General features: G+C 43.8%; 1 protein-coding gene across 2 annotated transcripts; it reads right to left on the bottom strand.

Moving 5' to 3' along the window:
• Positions 1–1,356: 1,356 nt before the first annotated feature.
• Positions 1,357–18,507, bottom strand: ELOA (elongin A). 2 transcript variants are annotated; one of them, XM_072609276.1, is made up of 11 exons: positions 18,281–18,507; positions 11,782–11,838; positions 10,802–10,920; positions 8,722–9,919; positions 8,145–8,259; positions 6,937–7,092; positions 6,397–6,494; positions 4,228–4,408; positions 3,703–3,814; positions 3,127–3,314; positions 1,357–1,773 (listed from the first exon to the last, which is right to left on the bottom strand). In XM_072609276.1, exons 1-11 carry the CDS (start codon positions 18,353–18,355, stop codon positions 1,712–1,714), a joined length of 2,361 nt encoding a protein of 786 aa, XP_072465377.1. In that variant the 5' UTR covers positions 18,356–18,507; the 3' UTR covers positions 1,357–1,711. The 2 variants fall into 2 exon arrangements, with proteins under 2 accessions (XP_072465377.1, XP_072465376.1); XM_072609275.1 differs by having other exon boundaries at positions 6,937–7,089; positions 18,281–18,482.
• Positions 18,508–22,895: the final 4,388 nt, after the last annotated feature.

The following is a 22,895-nucleotide window of genomic DNA, read 5'->3' as shown; positions in this document are numbered from 1 at the left end:
CCAACAGGAGATGCTGGAATTCCCTAATCCCACTGACCTCAGCAGAAATGGAAGGTGGGGAGGGAGGAGAGTAAGGTTCTCCACAGCGTGTCTGGCTCCCCTGTCTGATCTTGGTGCTTCCTGTAGCCGAGCTCAGCAGCTAACTCAGGTTCAGCCTCCCTGCCCTGGTCTGACAACTCCTTCACCATTTCAGACTGAGCTTCTACTGCCAGGATGGCCGTTCAGAATTACAGAAGCCACTCATGGCACTTAGTGCCATATTCCATTTTTTTCCTTTTAGTTTCCTGACAAATGGGCAGCAAAGGTCCCATGCTCATCAAATCTTTCCCTCCAAAAGCAGAAGCTTGTATTGTATGTGCTGACCATGTGAGCTTTACAAATTTCCAGAAAGTTCTAAAAGCTGCTCTGCTCTTCTAACACATGATCTTACCATGTTCTTTTTAAACCCTCCAAACACACTACTCTTTTAAAACCATTCGCTTCCAACAGTAATTCACAAGGAGCAAAGAGATTAAAGTGCCTAACTTTAAAAAAAGCAGGAAAACTTTTCCTGGGCTATATGAAATCTGGAAACATGTAGCTGCCTGTTTCCACCCTTGAGCAGGGAGAAAGAGTGAAAAGAAAAAATCTTTTAAAACTGTTTGAGGCAGGAATGGAAAATTCTGAAACTGCTTGGGGGATGGAAGAGAGGGCAGGGACAGGTTGTGCAAATCAAGGTTTCTCCTCCAGGATGGATGTCTTGCACTAATACTCAAAAAAAGCACAACAGGACAGATCAAGAGGGTTGAGGAGAGTCGCTCACTTTTCCAAATAAGCGCCTTAATAAATACTATTTGATGACAACAGTAAGTGAGAACACAAGATAAGCATCTGTACAGGAACTGAAAAGCAACACCAGGAAAATCTCCCACCTGGGATTAACAAACAAGAACACATTAACAGTTTTCAAGATCCTAGTGCTATCCAGGGAGAAACAAACTGCCCTGAAAGGGAGCATCCCAGGACTCCCAAGGCTTTGCCAACACACAAAACAGGCACCATGGAGGCTCCTTGGGGAGTGGGGGGTGGGGGGGTGGGGTGCGCCAGTCTTTCCTCTGGAACAGCATCCCACCCTGAGAAGAGGTGGTGGCTCGGCTGAATTCAGGGGATCTTCTGGCCTTGACTAGACTTGCATCCTATCCTAAGGCTAGGAAAGAAAGCAGCCTAAAACAATATAAAGAAGTGTGTGTGTAAGAGAGAGAGAGAGAGAGAGAGAGAGTGTGTGTGTGTGTGTGTGTGTGTGTGTGTGTGTGTGTGCGTGAGAGAGAGAGAGAGGGAGAAAGAGGAGGAAAGGAGGAAAAATACTGGGGGTATTATAAATACAATCTGGGGAAATATTTATTAATTAAAACTATTTTTCATAGTTTACAAAGAGGTTTGCTAACAAGGTTGGATTGACCTTAAAATCCTCAGGAGGCCCAAGGTTTCACATCTTTCCTTATAAAGTCTCAAGTGCTCTCTGGGCAGGGAGGCAGGGACTGTGTGCAGGTAGTTTACAGGCACTAAACCTGGAGAAATGGGTCCATTAATCACTGGGCAGGTTTTGGAGATGCAAGTGGCAGCGACTGGCTCCATGGAGCAAGGTATCCCAGACTCCTCTCTCTGTGAGCTTCACTCTCCCTCTTTCCCTCCCTCACCAGCCCCTCCTCCTTTCCCATCTTTGGGGAAGGCTTTATCTCCGGGAGAATCTGTTCTTGAATGCCTTGATCGTCTTGGCCATCATCGGGGCAATTTCTACAAGAGAGAGGACAAAAAAAGTCAGGTCTGACGACTAAAGCTCTCACTACCCCAACTGGCCAAGAAGCACATTCCTAATCATGGCTGGGGGGGTGGGGGTGATGTTGGTGCTCAGGTACTATTCTCAGAATTTCATTGTTAAACAAACCAAATACACAACAATTAGAGACCTGGAAAGGCCCGTAAGACTTAGAATCTCAGTGCTAAAAAAGGACATTCATAACCCAGACCATTCTGTCCATCCCTCACAGTCCCACCCCTCCTTAAATACATGAGGAAGCCTCTGAGGAAGGAGCTACATTGTTGCTCAAGGTCAACACCAAGCAAGAACCAAGCAGAGACCTAAGCCTGGCATCCAGACCCCACCTCAAAGCTTCTTCAAGATTATGCTATTTCTCTTAATATACAAAAGGAGGAAAAATCCCAGGATCAAACCATCCTGGTTCTTTCACGACCAACTATTCTCTGTGAAGTTCTAAGATCCTGACTTTGACTTAACTTTGCTCTCCCTCCTTTGTCTGCTTTGTGACATGGCTAATGAATCCCAGGACTGTAAGCCCAGCTTCCAGGCTTTAAGCGTCTTCCCCTCACCTCACCCAAAGCCAGCAACACTGATGTGACCCTTTTAGAAAAATCCGTTATATCTCAGGGATATCTGACATTTAAAAATCATTAAACCACTATCACTTAAAATGCCAAAGCATTGTCTTCACCCAGGGACCTCTACAGTCCCTTCTAATTCCAACATTCCATGATTATAAGAGCCTATGAAAAACACAAATAAGAGAAAATTCAGTAAGAACCTATAGGAATCAAAACCCAAAGACCCAAATCTGCTGGTTACCATGTGGTGCCAGGGTATGAGCTCTAACTCAAGAGCCAGCTTTACACCACTCACTACTGGGTAGCTGAGTGCAGGCCTGTTTTATTCACCTATAAAAGGAGAGGGGAAGACAACATGGCCTCTAAGGTCCTTTCCAGCTCTAAATCCATGATCAGTTACAAAATAATTCAATGGTTCATTGAGTTAACAGACATCAGATTGTGTCAAAGGTCAAGGCACCCAGTGGGTAGAACTGAACTGCCCTCCAGTGGCTGAAGTGAAGTGTTGAAACCATATGGTTCCCAATTAGTCTGATCCTCTTGGCAAGATTTAAAGTTGGGAGGGATCTGGGAGGTCTCCTTCTCCAACTGGTGAAACAAAAGGAGGCTCAGAACTTTCAATGACAAGTCTACCGAGTGCTAAGGACCACCTGCCCACCCCCTTCTTCCAAGTGATTTATATCACATAACATTTGGCAGAAAACATGAGGGGTCCGATGTTTCCCTTACACCCTTGCTATAACTCACTTTTTACAGGTGGTTTCCTAGGATCATAAGACACTGTGCTGCTGACCACTGAGGCAGAGTGGGCGCTGCTGGTGCTTGGGCCATCATATGGCTGTCCTTCCTCAGCATTGTTGTAACTGCTGCCACCACCACTACTGCTGCTGCTTCCACAGGTGTAGCTGCTGTTGGAGTACGGGGCTGGTTTGATCCTACAAGAGAAGGTCTGGCAGCTGAACAAGAGCACAGAGCCAAGGACCACCAAGCAGTGCTCAGAGATGGCCTTCTCCAGTCTGTTTCATTTTCCATGTTCAGAACCTTGGCCGTAAGCACACAAATCATCTCTGTCTACCTATACTTTCTGCCTCGCCAGAATCTGGTAACGATCCTCTCTGGGTGTCGCCCAGTGCCCAGCACCAAATAGCACTTGGTCTTTCTGAAGCTCCTTTCCCTCAATATTCCTGGGGAAGTCGGCAGAAAAACCCTGTCTCCATTCTGGAGACAAGAAGACACCCCGGGAGGAAAGGTGACCCACTCCCTTTCTTCCGGTCATTACCCTGCTGAGTGGCTGGAGAGAATCACAAATGAAAAGGATCTTACTTGATCTTCTCTGGAACAGCTGCTCCTCCAGTACCAAATCTCTCCTGCCGTCTTCTGACATCTCGAGGTGGCTTGGCCACAGAGTTGACAAAGGCCATCTTGGCTTGTCGGCCTACAGGGAAGCAGAGGGGTCACTCCTGGGCTTGGGGACACAAAGGCTCTCTAGTGTCACCCATCTTAAGATACAGAAGAGGCTGAAGATGTCCCTGAGCCAGAATCCCTTGGACAACTTCCCTCCCAGCTTCTGATACTTCTTTCACTTGAAAAATCCAAAAATCCAAGACAGCACCCTAACATCTGGATGGCTCTCACTGTTTGGGAATTTTTCCTTATATCAAGCTAAAATCTGACATCTCATCAACTTTTACCATTAGACTGAGATTGTTCGAAGACATGAGCTTATTATTAGTAAATTACCAACTCTGAAGCTTCCCTTTACGTACAGCTCCACCTTGTGGGAGGCATGAGACTCTGGACAGACCTGACCCAGACCAAAGCCAGATGACCAGCCCCTCCCCTCTTCACCTTTGGGTTTGTTGGCGTGAGCTGATCGAATGTTCTCAGTCAAGAGGAGCAGTCGCTGCTCCCGAGCATCTTGGAGCCGGAGATACATCTCCCGCCAGGACTCAAATTCCTCTGGTCTCTCTCTCTTAAAGTCTCGATGGCAGTGAATTTTCCACAGCTGATCAGTCTCTTCAGTTAGTACCTGAAGCCCAAACACAATGACTTTTAGAAATGTTGCTTTCTCAAGACAGACTATTCCATTTTTCTTTTGATGACTGTGGCAGTATGTATGTAGGTCTAAAAACAAAATTTTTTTCCCCCTAGGTAAGAACTCTGCTCATCCCTACAGGAAGAGCATTATAGCCCTGACACATGGTGTCTTGTCATGGCACCTCACATATTGCGTAAGGCACTCTAGTTTACAAAAAGAATCTGACCATGTCACACTCCTGCTCAAGAAGCTTTGCTGGCTCCCTTTCACCACGAAGATAAACTAGAAACTCCTGTTTAGCATTTAAAGCTCTTTATGATTTGGCTCCCACCTATCATTCAGCCACATAAACTCAGGGCAGTGGCCATATCAGTCCCTGCTCTTCTCCCCTTTATGTGACACTCCATCTTCTGCCTCCTCCCCTCCTCCCCTAGCTCTCAGGACTTTACTGCTCAGCCCACAGATTGGCTTGTAGACATTTTCTATTTTCTTAGCTGTACATGCGCTGTCTCCCTCCAATCTCCACCTTCTCCTCTCCCCAGAAATAGAGATTCTGAAAGGCCAAAGATGAAGCTTGCTTTTATCTTTGTAGCTACAGCCCCTTGCACAGAGTAGGTGCTTAATAAATGCTTGCTGAACTTAAAGTGCTATCATATGCCATAATAGCATATTTTGATTCTCACAACTACTTAGGTGACCCAATGCAAGGATTTTCTCCTTTGATATCCTCTGATTTGGTAAGGACCGGAATCCCTCTCTGAATTCAAATGGCACTTTATATCCAACATGTTCATCACGTAAGACTGTATATCATAATTATCAGTGGTGGTGGTTTTCTATCTGCCACCCCCACCCTCAACTGGGCAAGTCACTTAACCTCTGTTTGCCTTTGTTTCTTCAACTGTAAAACATGGATCACAACAGCACCTACCTCCCAAGACTGTTGTGAGGATCAAATGAGACAACTATAAAGTATTCAGCACGGTACCAGGCACAGTAGGTCCTTAATATTTACTTCCTTCCCTCTTTCCCCCTTTACTGAAATTCCATGGAGACAGGACTGCCTGGTTTAATTTTTCAGTTTCTCCCAGGACCTAGCACAGTGTTCTGCATGCATGCTGAATGCTAATTAAACTGTCACTTTGCAGAAAAGGAACCAGACACCACAGCGAAAGAGATTCAATGACTTGCCCAAAGTCACAAGAAAAGTAAGCAGCAAAGCCAGGTTCCCAGGCCAGGTGCTCTTTCCACTCCGCCTTTGGTCTGTTTTTTCCACTGCTCTCAGCACAAAGAACACAGCCCAGCCCCTGCCCTTGGGACCTTGCAAATAATCACTGCACGACTCAGGAGCTCTGCCCCTGCTAATGCATCAAGACAACTGCAAAGAGGCAGAGACGAGGCAGAGAAGGGTCTTAATGTTAGCCATAGTCTATTCTGGCTTTAGAGTTGCGGAGGCACTTTACTCATCCTCTTTTAAGTGAAACACAGTTAATGCAAAAAGAAGAAGCCTACGTCACAAAAATGATTATAAGTAAAACCTGCTTGATGGCAAAATAATATGGACAGTTTTGGATCTGACCTGTATTATTTTTTCCAATAATGACAATGTATACTTGGATGGCAAACTCAACTGCTGCTTCCCTTCACCCCAGGGGTTCTGGTGGCAGAATTCTCCCTTGACCTTTGTAACTAGGCAAGCCCAAGGGTGCCAGGAGAGCTGGTAGTTAACATGTTTTTCCTCCCTCTGAATCCCACCTAGATTCTGGCCCCAGAGGCTTACTGAAAATGACAGGAGCAGGTGTTGAACACATGCTCACTTGAAGCCCCTGAGCCAAGACAAGGATCAGGGAAAATAGCAAGTGCCTGCTGAACTTTTACATGTGCTAAAGAAATATCAAATATATGGAGACAAGACCATTATTCAGGGAATGCAAAACATGACGACATGCCACCCTGCCCCACCTAAAGAAAAAACTCACGTGGTTGCACTCCTCAATTCTATAGAGCTGCTCAGGAGTACATCTTTCCAAAACTGGTTCAAGTACAGAATAGGGAACACCCCCAACTTCATAGATTGCTGTAAAAGGGAAAAAAAATTGAATTGGAGATTCATTCATTAAAGTATTATATGCAAAGTACCATATCAGAGGCTGGGAGAAATACAACCATAAATAAGACAGTCCTTGCCTTCAATAGGGAGATAAGACATACACACCTAACTATAATACAAAAAAAAAAAGAATATGAAGTGATAAGGAAACCAAAGGAATAAAAAATCACTTCCAACTAGGTGTTTGGAGAGGGAAGAAAAAAGCTTCTGGACTGGGTCTTGGGAGGATGAGAAAAAACTGAACCCACTTTGGGGGTGGGGTGGGAGCAGGGGAGAGGAGAGAAGAGGACAAGAACATTTCAAACGTAAGAAACCAAGTGAAGAAAGGTCTAGCCACAAACACAAAGAATCTCGCTTAGAGATGGGCTCCATCACAGACAATAGCCAAGGCTGAATGAAGTTTACTCACAGTCTATGTTATTATTGAGGACTCTGATGCACTGCTGGTGCAAGGACATCATCTTCGGTAGGTAGGCACACTTGGAACCGGAATAAACTTGCATCTTTGAATTCATCCTACGTCCAGTAAATCCAGCTTCCTCTTCTTCATGAGGTGAGGAGACTGCTATAGAAAAGAAGAGACTATAAAACTAAATTTCTCTCAAAAGATTCCCTTTGAAAATATGTCACTCAGAAAAATACAAATTAACCCTTCACTGAGTTGCATCATTTGAAAAGTGGAAAACCTCTAGCCAATCATTAATGACAAGTGTAGTAACCATTCTAGAAAAGCAGCCCCTGGCAGCCCAGGGTTTACGTGCAATGGCCTCCTGCTCTTCTGGGAAGCAGCAGAATCTCAGCTCAAACAAGACTAATTAATCTGATATTAGTTTAGATCTCAGTAATAAATTAATCCTGGACACTAAAAAAGACCTACTACAATATACTCAAATTGCGAAGTTCTCCCCACCCCACCCCCCCAAACATCCAAAACAAGTACAGCTGCTGTGCCAAATCACACCTATCCAACAAAATTGCCAACTTGAAATGCAGATTTTTGCTCTAGTATGGAAATCTCCCAGCACACTGAAGGACCTTTTGAAAGGAGATGGGAGAGCTGGCAGGCAAAGAAACTAAAAATAAAAGCACTAGTTACTGACAGCAAAGCTTTATTGCTCTTCATTTAGGCTGGAGAAAAGTCAAAGGGAAGAGGACAGCAGTATGTCTTCAAGTCTTTAGAGGAGGCTCCATTAGACACAACTGGCTGCACTACATAGAAGCTTACAGAGGCTGCATGTCAGGAAGAAGGTCCCTCACAATCAGAGCTCTCCCAAACTGGACTGGGCTGCCCCTGGTGGGCTCTCCCTCCCTGGAGGTCTATGAGCAAAGACTAGAGGCCATTTGGTGGGTCTGCTGTTGTGGGAGTTCTTTTCAGGTAGAGGAAGGACTAGATAAATGCTAGGATCCCTTCCAAATCTCAAATTCTACACTGATTCTGAGAGACACTGGAAGAGAAAACACAGCAGCCAAGAAGTAACCTTCAGCTTTTCAAAACCTCTATGTAATGCTTCTGCTAAGGCTTCTTTCAGAGAACAGCAAGTCAAAGATGGTCCCAACTCTCATCCCTGTCTTTCTCCGTACTGAAGCAACATTCCCATCTCCACAGAGGGAACTTACCTTTCCTCTTTGGCTGAAAGGAGGGAATCAGTTCAAGAGAAGGAAGTGGACGATAATTGGCCTGAATGGTAGGCAAAGGGATGTCCGGTAACGTTGGGGTCACATCACTGGAGACCTGCCGAATGAGAGTGTCAACAGTCAAAGATATGTTTACCCCAGCCCCACCTCACTTTCTGTCACAACCAGTTTTCTCTTCTAAGGCCAAATCTAAACACTCATTGGCTGGGTTTTCTTCTTTCCTAAGGAAATAAATGGCTAAGTAAGCACATGCCCAAGGCCTTCAATAAATTCCCTCCTCCAGCACTGCAGCAGGAGAATCACAACTAGACACTAGAGAAACAAGTAACTGCACCATAAAATTCACTTGGGCATCAAGCACAAGATTATGAAGTCCAGGCCCCAAACAACACTGATAAGGAGGAGGAATAACATTTCTAAGACCACATCCATGAGTCCATGAGTCCATGTAGAAAAAAACTTCACCCAATTTTAAAACCTTACAAAAGAGAGAGTCCATTTTTCAGGAGCAGGAAGCTCCAGTAATAAGCACATGTCAAGCCTGGGGAGACACGCTTACCTTTTTCAGTTTGGCAGAGCTGGCTCCAGAATGCTGCTTTTCTACTTTGCTCTCATTCATCTTAGGGAGTTTCTGAACAGCATTATTAGAGTTTTTATGGTCAGCTTTGGAACCGTTCTGTTTACTGTGACTTTTCTCTGCACGAACCCCAGGTGTGGTTTTAACAACCTTCTTTTTTTTCCTCTGGGGCTGGTCATAGCTGAGGTATGATTCAAAAGACATGGTGGGCTGTTCATAGTCATCATCCACATCTGTCTCCCCAGCCCCTGCAAAGTGACTCGATGGTTTTCTGTCCGAGTCAGAGGCTTTGGATTTCCCTTCCCGTATCTTTAAGCTGTTAGACCCTCCTTTCTCTTTTGGCTTGGGAGAAAATTCTCCCTCCCATTTTCCCACATCAAAGCTGTCCACACTCAGCTTGGTCTTTTCCGATTTGGATTTCTGTGCATCTTTGTGCTTTGTTTTTTTCATATGGTTGACAGAAGTTACCTCCAAGGGAGGCAATAACTTTTTCTTGCCGCTGCTGCTGCCCTCTTTATCCCTCTCTCTCTTGGCAGCACTAGACTGCTTCTCCTTGGAACTGATTGCTGAGGGAGACCTTCGACCCTCTTCTCGAGAAGCAGCCTTAGACACTTTTTCTCGACTCAAACTAAAGGTCTTCTCTTCTTTTGTATCCAATCGATGCTTTTCCTTCTGTGAAGTCTTATGCTCTTTGCTCCGACTCACAGAAACTCTATCCTGGGGATCACCCAAGTGTCTCTCTTGGCTATTTAGCCCTCGGTCCTGAAAGACATGACTATGGCTTTTGCCAACCTTCCGATGAGACACCGGTTGCTCTTCCTCTTCTTCTTGGGGTTGATCATAGTCCATGGAAAACTGCTGGGGGCTTGTGGAAGGCTGAGGTGAGTGGACATGACTACTGTCTGATAATTCATGATCTGAGGCATAGACTGGAGAGGTTTTGTTCCATCGCTTTCTCTCATCTCTCGTCTCAGCACTGTGTGAAGCCTTGGGCATTCTCTCCAACTCCGAGAGTTTTCGATGTTTTTTCTCCCGGTAGTCAGGACTGTGTGGCTGGCTACAAGAGGCCTTCCAGCTTTCCCTATAGTCCACCTCCATTTCCTCCTCCTTGGGAAATCCATCTCGGGGACGTTTTCTAGAGCTATTTCTCTCTAGGTCTTGCTCCTCAGGCTCAATATTTCTAAACAAAACATAAAAATAAAAAATTTCATTAACATTCATCAAGTATCTCCTGCATAGAGAACAAGCAAGGAGTTGGGGGTGACACAAAGTCCATAAGGTTCTAAGGGACATAATCCAATCTATCTGAAAAAAAAGATGCAATCACTAGTATTAAGGGTGGATAGAGCAGGAAGCATGTGAGGAAAAGATTAGACAAAAGAGATGACTACACACAGCTAGGTCTGACATAAGACACGTACAGGTGTGATGGGTAAGGCTGGAAGGCAACAGAAGGAACTCAGATTGCTTCTTTCCTTTGGGAGTCTACAGAAGCACCCAATCCTCCATGCACATGTTATTCTCTAGTCAACTTAACTGTTGAAAATTCAGCTCAAATGGATCTGCTTACCCTGAACCACACCCACCCCACAATCTCAAACCAGGGCATTCCTGTTCCTAATACCACTGCCTCTATTTTTCAGACTGGGAAACAGGCCTATTGAATCCATTCCCGTGAAGGAAGATAGAAAACAGCTCCCAAGTCCCAGAATCAGGACAGTTGCCATTCTTCTCAGATCTGATTGCCTAAACTACTCTGGGATTCACATCAGGCCCAGGAATAAGGAAAAAAAGAGGAAGGAAAAGAGAAGAGGAAAAAGAGAGTGCTGGATCTGGAGTCAGAGTCCTGGCTTGAGCACTTATTACTCCTGAAACTTAGGCAAGTCTCCTCTGTAAAAATAAGGGGGCTGGACTAGGGCCAATTCAATCCAACAAGTACATATGAGTTTGGTCTCCAAGGTTCCTTTCAGCTGTAAATCTATGACTTGATCAGCCTTTCTGCAGTCCCTCTTGGGCACCAGAATCTGCCATGAAGCAGTATGGGTAAAGAACATCTTCTTACCTTTCAACCTCCTGAGCAACAGGGACTAACTTCTTCCAGCGGGCCACTAAGTCCTTGGCAAAGCCTCCTACTTGCTCATGTTTCCGCAAGCCATTCACTGTTTTCCCGACACCTGTTTCCTGTAAAATATATGGAAAAACCAGCAAAGGGGGTTAAACTCAATTTATACCAGATTCAAAAACCTCAGATTCTCTGAGGTAAAAACCATCTGTTTACCAAACACTTCTACCTATCAAAAACTCATTCTACAAATTTCTTTAATATTTAATTTCTTAAACTAAAATCTCTGATCACACAGAGCAGCAAAACTATTCCATGGTGAGGGATAAGGCTTTTCAAAGCAAAAGCGCCCGAGTGAACTTGACAGAAAAAATCTAACTGACCTTACATACTGGAAAGACTAGTGTTTCCAGTCCCAGGTTGGCCATTTATTATCATATTAACACTCTCCCCCATCCCCCAACATTCTCTAGTGAGAGTATCATGTAATATTCTGTGTTCTCTATGGATCATATGCCCCTATTAAACTGTAATTCCCAGGAAAGGAAGGACTATTGTCTCTCCTAGCACTCTGAAAAGTTCTAAAATATTCAACAGGTTCTAATAAATGTTTGCTGAATGAGCGTCAAATGAAGGTGTAAATTTGGCCAAGTTCTCATTTCTCTGAATTTCTTTCCTTTTCTAAAAAATGGATACACTAATACTGCTCTACTTGTTATGAGGATCAAATGAAAATATGTGTAAAGCACTTAGTCATATTAAAGCTAAAGAGAAATGTCCTCTTACCCTTTTATTTTATTTTCATTTCAACAAGCTTTTATCTAGTGCCCAGTGTACGCAAGACAATGCAGTAAATGCCAGGAAAACAAAAGTGGAGTAAGATTCGTCCGAGCTTTCAAGGAGTTTACTGTCAGTATCTATTAATATTCTCTCGTCAGGTATTATTATGCACAAATTTTAGGTTGTTAAGGCTGTCTTACCGCAAGAATGTCCACTGTGATAGGTAAATCTGAGAGTCTCTTCAGATGTTTTAAAAGCTACAGAGACAAAGAAAAATTTACAGTTACAATTTTAATCTGATTCATTGGGACACATGAAAACCTCCTTTCCCGAAATAACAATGCTACAGAATATACGTGAAATAACTATCAACTGTATTGACACTTAGTATTTTGCCCCAGACTTGGTAAAAGAGCAAGACAACATCAATTACAGAAAAATGCCACATAGGCCTGGCAGCAGAGGAAAAAAGGAAGGGGAGGAACTCTGAGAAAAATGGCACTGTGCCTTCAGGAAGGAGTCACTCTCTGAAGGCTATTTTTTCAAAAATAAGGTAAGTAGGCACAGGCAAAGAATGGTTTCCTGCTAAAATTATTAGAATTTTTTTCTGTTAATATTGGATATATAAAATGACCAAGCAGTGGACAGAACCAAATGAAGTTCTCTTTCTTTTTCTTCTCACCTCCTTTCCCTCATGGGGCCTCTGGGAAGACAGTGTTTGGTAAACTATTACCTTATACACACTTAAGTTATTATTATTCATCTCAGTATTCACCATAACTGGAACTCAATTAATTAAGATACTTTGTTGAACAATTAACCAACTTTATGACTAATGCTCCCTTAATTCTCAGCCTGTTCATATTCCTCCAGTTCTTATTTAGCTTTCCTCTCCTGCATGCTGATCACTGTTTTCTTTAGAAAGTCTTCTACACAGGCACCCACAACACGATGACTGTGTGATATACAGTGAATGCAGAGCACTGGGGGAGTGAGAAGTCAGAGGATTTGGGGTGAGATTTACAATGCTGCTACTTACTACCTAAGTTACACTGACTAGATTACTTTCCCCTCTCTGGGCATGGGTCCTCCTCCTCTGTAAAATGAAGGGGTTGAATTAAATGATTTCCAAGAATCCTTACCCCAATGAATCTTTGATTCTATGGGATAACGCAGATGTCTGCCTTAAGCATTCCAGACTTCCACCCATCACTACAACATCACAAAATCAATACCAAGAGACAAGACAGAGAGTAGGGTTCTCTAATACACTGTCCTATGTGGAGTTGGAAGACACCTCAGAATTCAGCTCACCTCACAGCCTAATTTTATAAATGAGAAAGCTGAAGCCCAGAGAAGCCAGACTGCCTTGCCTAAGGTGTAATGGCTAATAAGCAGCAGAACCAGTCAAATCCAGGTCCTCAGTCTCTAAACCTGCTGTACCACTATATTAAGAATAGTGTATTTACAGAGGGCTGGGGGGGGGGGGGAAGGGGGTGGCCTTTAGCTCTATATCCTAGGCCACTGCCTTCCTTGCCTACTGTAGTTCCAAGTCTAACAAAAGTACAAAAGATAACTGAGAGATTTGTGAAAAAAAATTTTAACATTTAAATACAGAAGATGAGATGTGCTGATTTTCAATGTCTCCTTCTAGCTACCATTAAGTCTGACATTAAGCTTTTCATTTCAGTACTTGGGATGCTTTCTGGGCACCCTCCCTCAGCTAAGAAAGCCTTAAACATGTCCCTTCTTTTCTCTGTAAAATGAAGAGAGGTTGAACTAAATGATCTCAAAGATCTCTCAGAGTCCCAGATCCTATGCTCATTCTACTTTCCTTTGAAATACAGCAGTGTTGACCTAAAGTATGTGTCTCCATATACAGAACAAAGCAAAAAAAGTGATTGTTTTTACTGGACAAAAACAGACCCAGTGGTTCTCTATTGGTACTGTCTCTAAGGCAAAGGTTTTATATTCAAATATGAGTGAAAAATTGGTGCTTAGGATACACAGGCATGTCTTTATGTTTTGAAAGGTAGGAAACAGTATGGTATAACGGAAAGAACACAGGATTAAGAATGAGAAGTCCTGGGTTCAAATTCTAACTCTGCTATCAGTTTGGTAACCCTGGGTAAATCATTTCCCCCTGCTATCCTCAAATCCCCTGTGTAAATCCTTTCAAGCTCTAAAACTGCTATGTGGTTCTATGGACTTGTGTCCCCCAAGACCATTAAAGTAGCACTGATTAAAAATTATCTGAATGATCTGATCTACCCAAATGCTAGGTATATACTAAAAAATCTCCAGGAAACTGAGGTATATGACAAATTACTACTCCCAACACAAAGACATTAACCACACAAATAAATCACCATAACATTAAGTAACAAATGGAAGGAAATGGAACAAAGATTCTCTGGCCTCCTAACATATTGTAGATGTCACTGAAACAATTCCACATTATCATACCATGATAGTTCAGAGTCTCTGTGGCTAATGACCAAAATTTCCTGAGTGCCCAGCAATACCAACAAGACTGATGGCAAGTGCTAGGGGTATGTTTATTGCCTTCTTTTAAAACTTACAAGCAAATAATTAGGGAGAGGGGTACTTCTGACAAAACCCTTATGGGTCAGCTGAAATTTGAGGTTTGTCAGTTTCGAGGTCCACTCTGTTCAACAATGGAGAAAAAGGGCCTCTTTCCCATAGTTTCTTCCTTTTCAGTTAGGGATATGCATGAAGATAGATTAAAAAAAAGGCTTACTAGGTATCCTTTTTCCCTGTCATCAGAGGGTGGGTCACAGCGGATCCTCCTGCAAGTGAACAAATATGTTCACCTACAAAAATGTACCAAAAAACAAGTAGACTAAAAACTGGTCAATCCAGAATTTTGTCAGCTGGGAATTTCTCAACTGGCACATCCATACAGTTACAGTACAATAACAGATGTTCAAAATGGTGACCTGAGATACTATGAGATACCTGCTTTTTAAATCATACTCAATACAGTTCAGCGCGTGTGTTTTAATTCTTTGAAAACTGACACTCATGGTAGGTATTATGTTAACTTTCTAACTAAAATAGATTAATCAGATCATCCTATTTCCTGAACATACCGGGTAATAGTTGACTGTACTATCAGACTTATTGTGTAGCCTAAGACACTATGACAAGGGCCTGGGAAAAAAAACCCCAAGATATCTAAATAAAGTGAGAAACTGTAAAGATATGTCTCATGTATCACAACATGAAGTGTAAATAAAAGCAGACAAAACTGAAATGCCAACCAAGGAGTATATAAGCATTTACAACACAGCAAAATTCTAGACATTGGTAATTACTATCCTTCTAAGGTTAAGCCAGCATACACATTTTGCTAAGTATGAGTATGATCAGGACCATTTCAAAGGCAAGTCTCTGCTTACAAATGCTAAAATTGGGCAGATTAGGGGTAAGCAACATTCTGACAGAACAACATTTAAGACAGTTAACATAAATGTTCTCCTAATTTTCTAAAATCAGTTTGCATTTCCTAAAATAAATCCATTTAAAATCTGAACATCAATGAGTCTTCTCACTGACAAGTCAAAGTACAAATGACCTGTCAAATCAGTCTCTTAGAATCTCCACACAATACCAACATTTGCCTGATGACTATATGCCAAATCTAGTATACCATCACATTTAAATGAAAAAAGTGAGAATTACAAACTACCAACAATTAATATTAAACAATCTAAAGATATAAATATTTAACATAAACTACAGATCTATGTCTTGGTTTTGAAATCCATTTTTATCAGCAAGTAAAATTTTACTACTTAGACACCTTAAAACTTTTATAACTACTTGGGGGAACACCTTTGTAGTTAACAAAGTGTTAGTGTTCCAAAGATTCATGGTTTCATCAGTATAGGTGCCCAGCTAATGCGCAATGAAATAGCTCTGTGCCTTAGCTGTAACTTTCTTGAATTGCTGTGGCTTAACAACAACAACTACTATTTTTATAGGGCTTACCATGTGCCAGGCCCTATGTTAAGGACTTTGCAATTATGATCTTATTTAATCCTCACAACAACCCTGGGAAGATATTATCCCATTTTACAGCAGAGGAACTGAGGCAAACAGAGGTTAAGCGACTTGCTAAGGGTGACACAGCTAGTATTTGAAGCTGAATTTGAACTGATATCTTCCTGACTCCAGGCCTGGGACTGTATTCACTGTGCCACCTAGCTGACTATAGAGTCTGGGGAATCTGTTAATACAGGTTTACTTTCTCCACAAAAATCAAAGTCTGTATCCAGTGTTAGCTAATACAAAGAGACACAAAGATAGATACATCAGATTTACTTCTGGTTTAGTAAGCCCTTGTTACAATATAATAGCTGAGTTCACGATTTTGTTTCTTTTTTAGGTCTTTGTTGTCCCTGCCCCTATGGCTGGCACCATTCCAGCCTCACTCAAGGGCCTATGTGTCTGACACACAGTAGGTGCTTAATAAATGATGGCTTGAAGATTTTTAAAACTATGTACAGACATTAGACTGAGTTTGAATCCAGGCTGTGTGACCTTATAGAAATTATTTTCCTTTTCTGGGCCTCAGGTATTTCATCTAGAAAATCTCTAAGATCATTTCTTTTGGCTCTAAATCCTATTATCCTTAGAATGTTAATGAGGTAAGGAGTTTCCTTTTCCACACCACAGAGTTGTTCCCTAAAACAAAATGGGAATAAGAGGTGGGGAACAATAGTAAAAGGTAAGTCTGACTTAGCAGGACACAATCGAGGGTCAGTATGTCCACCCAGGCAGTTCATCAATGAAGTAGAGGTGTTTGTAGGGCTATGAAATGGAAATGAAACTCACTCCACACTTACACCTATGAGGGAATTCCTTCCTCCCACCGAGCCAAGTTAAGTCAGGAAGGGGAACTCCATTAAGAGTGTTTGTTAACCAGAATTCACTCATCCCCACAAAAATCATTTTTATAAATCTGAAAATATGCATGTAGTGCTGTCCTACTAGACACATAGAAATCTCAGGTCTTCTGTGATAAGCACACATTAGAACCTTAACTGTTGATAATAAAGATAAATTGTCTGCTCATTAGAAATAAGGATGTGGAGGAATTCAGTCAGTATTTATTTATATGTACTATTTCTGAAAGCAATGTTTAAAAATTTTTTTAAGTGTGCCCAGCTGTTAAATAGTAAAATATAAAGAACAAGGTTGCCTTATTTCATAGGAACTAAAAGCAAATTTAAAAAAAGATAAATGGGATTAGAACTCAGGTGCACAGACTTCAATTCCAGCCTCTTTCCAGTACATTATACTGCCAAATAAGATGGCTTCCTCAGGAACTGCTTTGAATTGAATTCTGAATGAGCAGAGTTAATTAGTTTAGTACACAGAATATAGAGGCTATTTCAAGCATGCACAGATGCATAAAACCTGGTTTGTGACAAATGGAAAGCAGGCTCACACAGGTCTGAGGCACCCAAGGGGAATGTGAATTTCACTAGATCCTAAATATAAAAACAAATTGCTAAGCCAATAGGAAACCAAAACTTTTTCCCAGTCAGGATACTATGATATGATTCCAAAAAACATCCAACCACTAGTTTACTTCTGGATCATTAAGTTGGAAATTTATTTATACTACGAAATTTCTACGTACATCTTAGTATACAGAGGGTACACTACTAGAAAAGGAGAAAAGTGGTGCCATATTGGAAATCTTTAAAGAGGTGAAGAGCGTGTATTAGGTTCAAACTCACATAAAAAACTGCTTATCTTTAAATGTGGTTACCATTCAAAACAGAATGCAATTAATAAAAAATAAGGCCTTCTGGATAAAGTTTGCAAGTTGATATTTTTATTCACTCTAAAAAAACCCAGGTCTTATACTGCTGTGGACCTCGGGTTTCTGCAACTTATGACATGAGAGCTTTAGAGAAAATGGTCCTTCCCGGGCGGCTGTAACAGTGAAATAAAAAATAAAGCCCACCGCGGACCAGGATTTTTTAAGGGACACGGCGGGAGCAGAGAAAAGGTCACCGATCTCTCCTCTCTCCAGTCCCCGCAGCCACACACGGAAGCCGCGGCTGAGTTTGCCTCGGGAATCCCGGACCAACTCCGCAGGAAGCGGAGGGCAGGGCCAGGCCCGGGGCGCCGAGCCGCGCTGGGGCCTGCCCTTTCTAGGAACCCAGCGAAGCCTGCTCCGAGGCCCGGGACCCCGAGCGCCCGGCCGGGCCTGGCTCCGAGCCGGACCGGGGGCGGCCGCCCCGCCCCCTCGCCCAGAACAAACTTTCCGATCCTCGAGCCCGGAGTTGCCCGAGGCTGGAGGGGGAGGGGAGGGGGACCCCGGGCTGCGCCCGGGCAGTGGGCACGGGTTCGAGCGGCCGAAGGCGTTATAGGGGGCAGCTGTCGGGAGCAGCGGGTGGGGGCCGAGCCCTGGGCCGGAGCCCACGCGCCGCCCGCCTGTCCGCCACCTCCCCCGGCGGCCGGACCAGGCCGGTGCCCTAGTGACCGTTAAGCGGCTCGCGCCGCTGCCCCCCCCCCCCCCCGCGGCCCCCGCCTCCAACGCCCCCCGCGGGGCCTCGAGCCTCCGGCTCCGCCCCGCCCCGCCCCGCCGGCACCGCCCCTCGCCCGGTGCCTACCCCGACCCCGACCCCGACCCCGGCCCCGGGCCGGCCCAAGACTTACCTTCTTCGGCTCAGGGTTTCCGGCCAATCTCGACTGCAACCTCTCCACCACTTCCAGGACCGACTCCGCCGCCATGGTGGTCACTGGCACGGCCTCCTCGCCGGGACTAGGCTCGCGGCGCCTCCACGGCCAGGGTAAGGGGGAGAGGGAGAGGGAGAAGAGAGCGCACCTCCCGCGCCGCCTCCACAGCCCTGGCGGAAGCGGAACTGGCGCTTTCAGGGCCGCGAGGGAAGGGTGAGTGAGCCCTAGGGCTGGCCCCGCCCCCGACGTGCTCTGGCCCCGCCCCCGACGGCCGAGCGAGGTGTGAGCTCGCCCGGAGCAGGTGCGCTCCTGCCTTGGCGCGTGCGCGAGGGTCCGGAGGCGTCTGGCACGTGGTGTTCTGCCGCCTCGGCTCGAGGCCTCTCTCCGAGGCCTCCTGTCCCCCTTCAGTGAGAACCAGAGGGTGACCAAGGTCCCTCCCCTTGGCGTGGGCCTTCTCCTCCAGGGGCTGGCCCCTCCATCAGCGTCCGCCCTCCGGCTCCTTCCAAGCAAACAAAACAGAAAGCCAGCGGCCTTCCCCTTGGTCCTCTTGGTGAGCTCACCCTTCTGACAAGGCAGGATTTTGTGACGTCATCTGAGGGGGTGAAACTGACGAGAGGCACGCAAGGAGTGATGGGAAGAGCTGAGATTCAAACCCAGTTCCAGGGACCTCCCGAAAGGAGAGCACAGTAAAGCAAAAATGGCCAATGTCCGTTTGCCTCTGTTTTCCCACCACTCCATTCCTTGAAATCTAGCCTCCAGACCCACCACTGCCCTTAACTCAAGGGTACAAACTGGGCTTCATTCCCAAACCTGCCTGTCTTTGCTACTTGACCTCTCAGCAGAGGGACTCTGCTGTCCCCCTCCCCTCTTCTCAGTCTGCTTTTCTGGATTATCATCCATGCCCTTATAGGTGTGGCCCCCCCCCCCAATCCCAGGCTCCAGCCTAGCCCTTCTCTTCTCTCCCGACCACGTCTGCTGGTGATCTCACAAGTTCCCAGATGACTCCCAGATCTATAGATCCACTCCTCATCTCTCTCCTAGGCTGCATTTTCACACCAGTAACTGCCTGCTGAACATCTCTGCCTGAGTGTCCCCTAGATTCCCTAGCTCCCTTCAAGGGAGTTCAAGGGCCCCCTCCTGGAGGAGGTCTTTCTTGGGTACTACCCTGCTACTAGTTAGTATTTTTCCCTACCCTACTTCCATCATTATTTTTTAATTTACTTTCTATGTGTTTTGAATAATATATTTATTCAAGTATGTATTGTCCCCCTCTCCAGGAGAATGTTAGCTCCCCGAAGTGAGAGATTGGGGTTTTTTCCCTTTGTATTCCCAGAATCTGTTACAGTGTCTGGCATAAATAGGTATTTTAAAAATATTTGTTGAATGTTATTTCTAATGTGTAAACTCCATGAGGAAGGGGCCCCATGTCTAATCAACCTTGAATCTCCTTCATTTACCAGCACAATGTTTTGCACAAAGTTTAACATTTGTTGAACTGAGGTGCAGTGTCTTGTTTGACCTGGCTCTTTGGGGGCTGCTGGATGGTAACCACAAAGCAATGGACTCCACTTTGAAGCAGATTTTTCAGTTCTGTAGTTGTGGAGCTTGGGGAAGTGAGTCATCTTTACCTCTCCACTATAGCCACTGCCAATCCAAGGGGCAAGGACATAGAGAGCCACTGGATCTAGGTCTCAAACTCAGCACAGAAATTTCAGGATTCAGCAATATGGCCACGATGGTCTCAGGACTAACTAATATCAACAGTGATATTTAGTATAATGATAATGCACACTTTATATTGTAAACTAGGGTTTACAGAGTACTTTCTTCTGAGGAAGCTAGATCTTTCTTCAAGAATTAGTGATTTGACTCAAAGAACTCAGAGATTTGGAAGGGACCTCAGTTTATACCAGAAAGAGACACTGAGGAACTCTACTCTAGCAGAGAGCCTGTTTCATTTTTATTTCATTGTATTTATCTTTATTCACTCTAATTGTTATTAGTTCTTCCTTATAGTTTCAGAAAAACTTGAGAAAACTTACATGAACTGATGCAAAGTGATGTGAGCAGAACCAGGAGAATATTATATACAGTAACAACAATATGGTATGGTTGATCCACTGTGAAAGACTTAGCTACTCTGATCAAGACAATGATCCAAGCCAATTTCAAGGGACCCATGACGCAAAATACTCTCCACCTCCAGAGAGAGAGAGAACTGATGAACTCTGAATGCAAATTGAAGCATACTTTTTAAACTTTATTTTATTTTGTTTGTCTTTTCTATTGCAACATGGCTAATCTGCAAATACATTTTCTGTGATTTCACAGGTATAATCAATATCAAATTCTCAAGGAGGGGCAAGAGGGGAGGGAAGGAGAGAATTTGGAACTCAAATTTTTTGAAATGATTGTTAATTTTTTTACATGGAATTGGGAGATATTTAATGAAGTAAATACAAATAATTTTTATAAGAGTCCTTCCTTATACTTAACTGAAATCTTCACTCATTCTCCTATATCTGCCTTAGGAATCAAACTGAACAATACTAATTCCTCTCCCTATAAAGACCCTTCAGATACTTGAAGACAAATATTATATCAAGCAAGTCCTATCTTTTCTTCTGGCTACAATCCCAGATTCTTCAGCTGATCATTTTATGGTAAAGTCTGAAAATGTCTGTTCAGTAAAACTTACTAACTTTTTGCGCATGCCCTATTTTGTTTTCAAGTCACTCTTTTTTTTTTTTTTAAATAGCTGGGAATATCACTCCAAAGCTGGAATTATGTTGAGCCAGCTCTCTATGGACTATGAGAGCTTCTTATATGAACCCCTCTAGCCTGGTACAGTTATGACAGAGAAAACTGTGACCACCAGCAGCAGAGACATCCCGTGTCAGACCTCTGGTCCCTTGATCTTCCCTGGCACTGCCCAAGAGTTTTGCCCCTGATGGCAGCTATGGGATGGAAATGCTCTGGAATTGGATTTGACAAAATTCAGTTCAGGCCAATAAAGATTTATGAAGCGCTTACTATGTGGAAGGTGCTGTGCTGGAGACCATGGAGACAAATTAAGTTATAGTCCCTGCCCCCAAAGAGCTCGCAGTCTTAATGGGGATTATTAATAGGGAATTAAGTACATGTTACTTGATTCAATATATATTTTTATTAAGTATCTACCATAGAAAAGGTACAAGATTCATGTTCCATCCAGTACAGGAATCCATTTCACCAGTTAATGAGTAACAGTCAAGGTATTTAGATTTTTGAAGTTTAGTTTAATTTTTCCAAATGATGATATTCCCAGTACCTTTCATTAGACTGTTTGTTAGGGATGTACATGTCTCAGTATGTACATGGTTATCAGTCAGTAAGTATTTATTAAGCACCTGCTACATGCTAGGAGCTCACTGCTAGGCATAGGAATACAGTAAAACCGGCAAGAAATCTTTACTTACAAGTGTACATTCTAAGGGTAGAGACAAGTACATATGAAAATATGTATAACATCAATATAAAGTTAACGCCTATACACATAATTACACACAAAGTAGTGAAAAGTAAGGTATTTTGGGAGGGAGGGCATTACAGGCATGGGGGACGTTCAGTACAAAGCAGATAATGTCCAAGGAGACCAGAAAGATAGTCTGGGGCCAGGGTCAGAGGTCTTTAAAAGCTAAGTGGAGTCCAGTAGTATAGTGGATAGAGAACTGGGCCTGGAGTTAGGAAAACCTGAGTTCATTCAAGCAACAAGCTGTGTCACCCTGGCCAAGTTCCTTAACCTGTCTGCCTCAGTTTCCTCAACTGAAAAATGGAGAAGAGCACCTCCTTCCCAGGGCTGTTGTGAAGCTCCAGTGAGTAAATACTTGTGAAGCATTTAGCACAATGCTTGGCACATAGCAGATGCTTAAGAAATGCTTGTTTTTGTCATTCTTCAAGGTGGCAGGAAGGTACTGAGGGTGGCTGAGTAGGGAGTCGAATGGTCAGATCAAAGCTTAAGGAAAATTACTTTGGCAGCAGTATTTAGGATGAACTGGAGCGGTGAGAGACTTGGGGCAGAGAGACCGATTAGGAGTTTGTGCAATTTTCAGGTCAAAATATAATGAAGGTTTGAACTGAGTTGGATGGGAGCAACATTGGAAAGGTAGAAATGGCAGAATGTGGCCATTGATGGCAATGTGGGATTGTGGAGAGTGAGAAGCTAGCCCATCATGAGGTTATACCCCTGAACTCTGGACAGATAGCAGAAACAGGAAGTCTAGAAGAAGGGAGGGTTCAGAGAGGAAGGAGAATGAGTTCAGCATTAGATGTGTTAAATTTAAGATGTCCTTAGGACAACTAGTTTGAAATGTCCAACAGGTGACTGGAGATAGGATACTACTGAAGCTGGGGGAAAGACTGGGGCTGAATGTACATATCCTAGAGTTGCCTGTACAGAGATGAGAGTTAAACCCAGGGAGCTGATGAGATTCTGAAGAGAGAAGGCCTAGGATAGAACCTTGGGGAATACCCAAAATTAGTGAGTGTGATATGGATGACGAATCAGCAAAGGAGCCTAAGAAGGAATGGTGGGACAGGTATCAGGAGAACCAGG

Source organism: Notamacropus eugenii, chromosome 5 (assembly GCF_028372415.1).
Source record: "Notamacropus eugenii isolate mMacEug1 chromosome 5, mMacEug1.pri_v2, whole genome shotgun sequence".
In the NCBI taxonomy this organism is placed as follows: domain Eukaryota; kingdom Metazoa; phylum Chordata; class Mammalia; order Diprotodontia; family Macropodidae; genus Notamacropus; species Notamacropus eugenii.
Note: the sequence above shows the minus strand (reverse complement) of the source record. Positions and strands in the feature narration are given on the sequence as shown.

Coding starts and splice junctions, on each gene's coding strand:
- ELOA (XM_072609276.1), bottom strand. CDS start 18,355: ATGGCGGCGGAGTCGGTCCTGGAAGTGGTGGAGAGGTTGCAGTCGAGA. Junction 9,920..10,801: donor GTTGCTCAGGAGGTTGAAAG/GTAAGAAGATGT, acceptor TGTTTTGTTTAG/AAATATTGAGCCTGAGGAGC. Junction 8,260..8,721: donor GCTCTGCCAAACTGAAAAAG/GTAAGCGTGTCT, acceptor CTCATTCGGCAG/GTCTCCAGTGATGTGACCCC.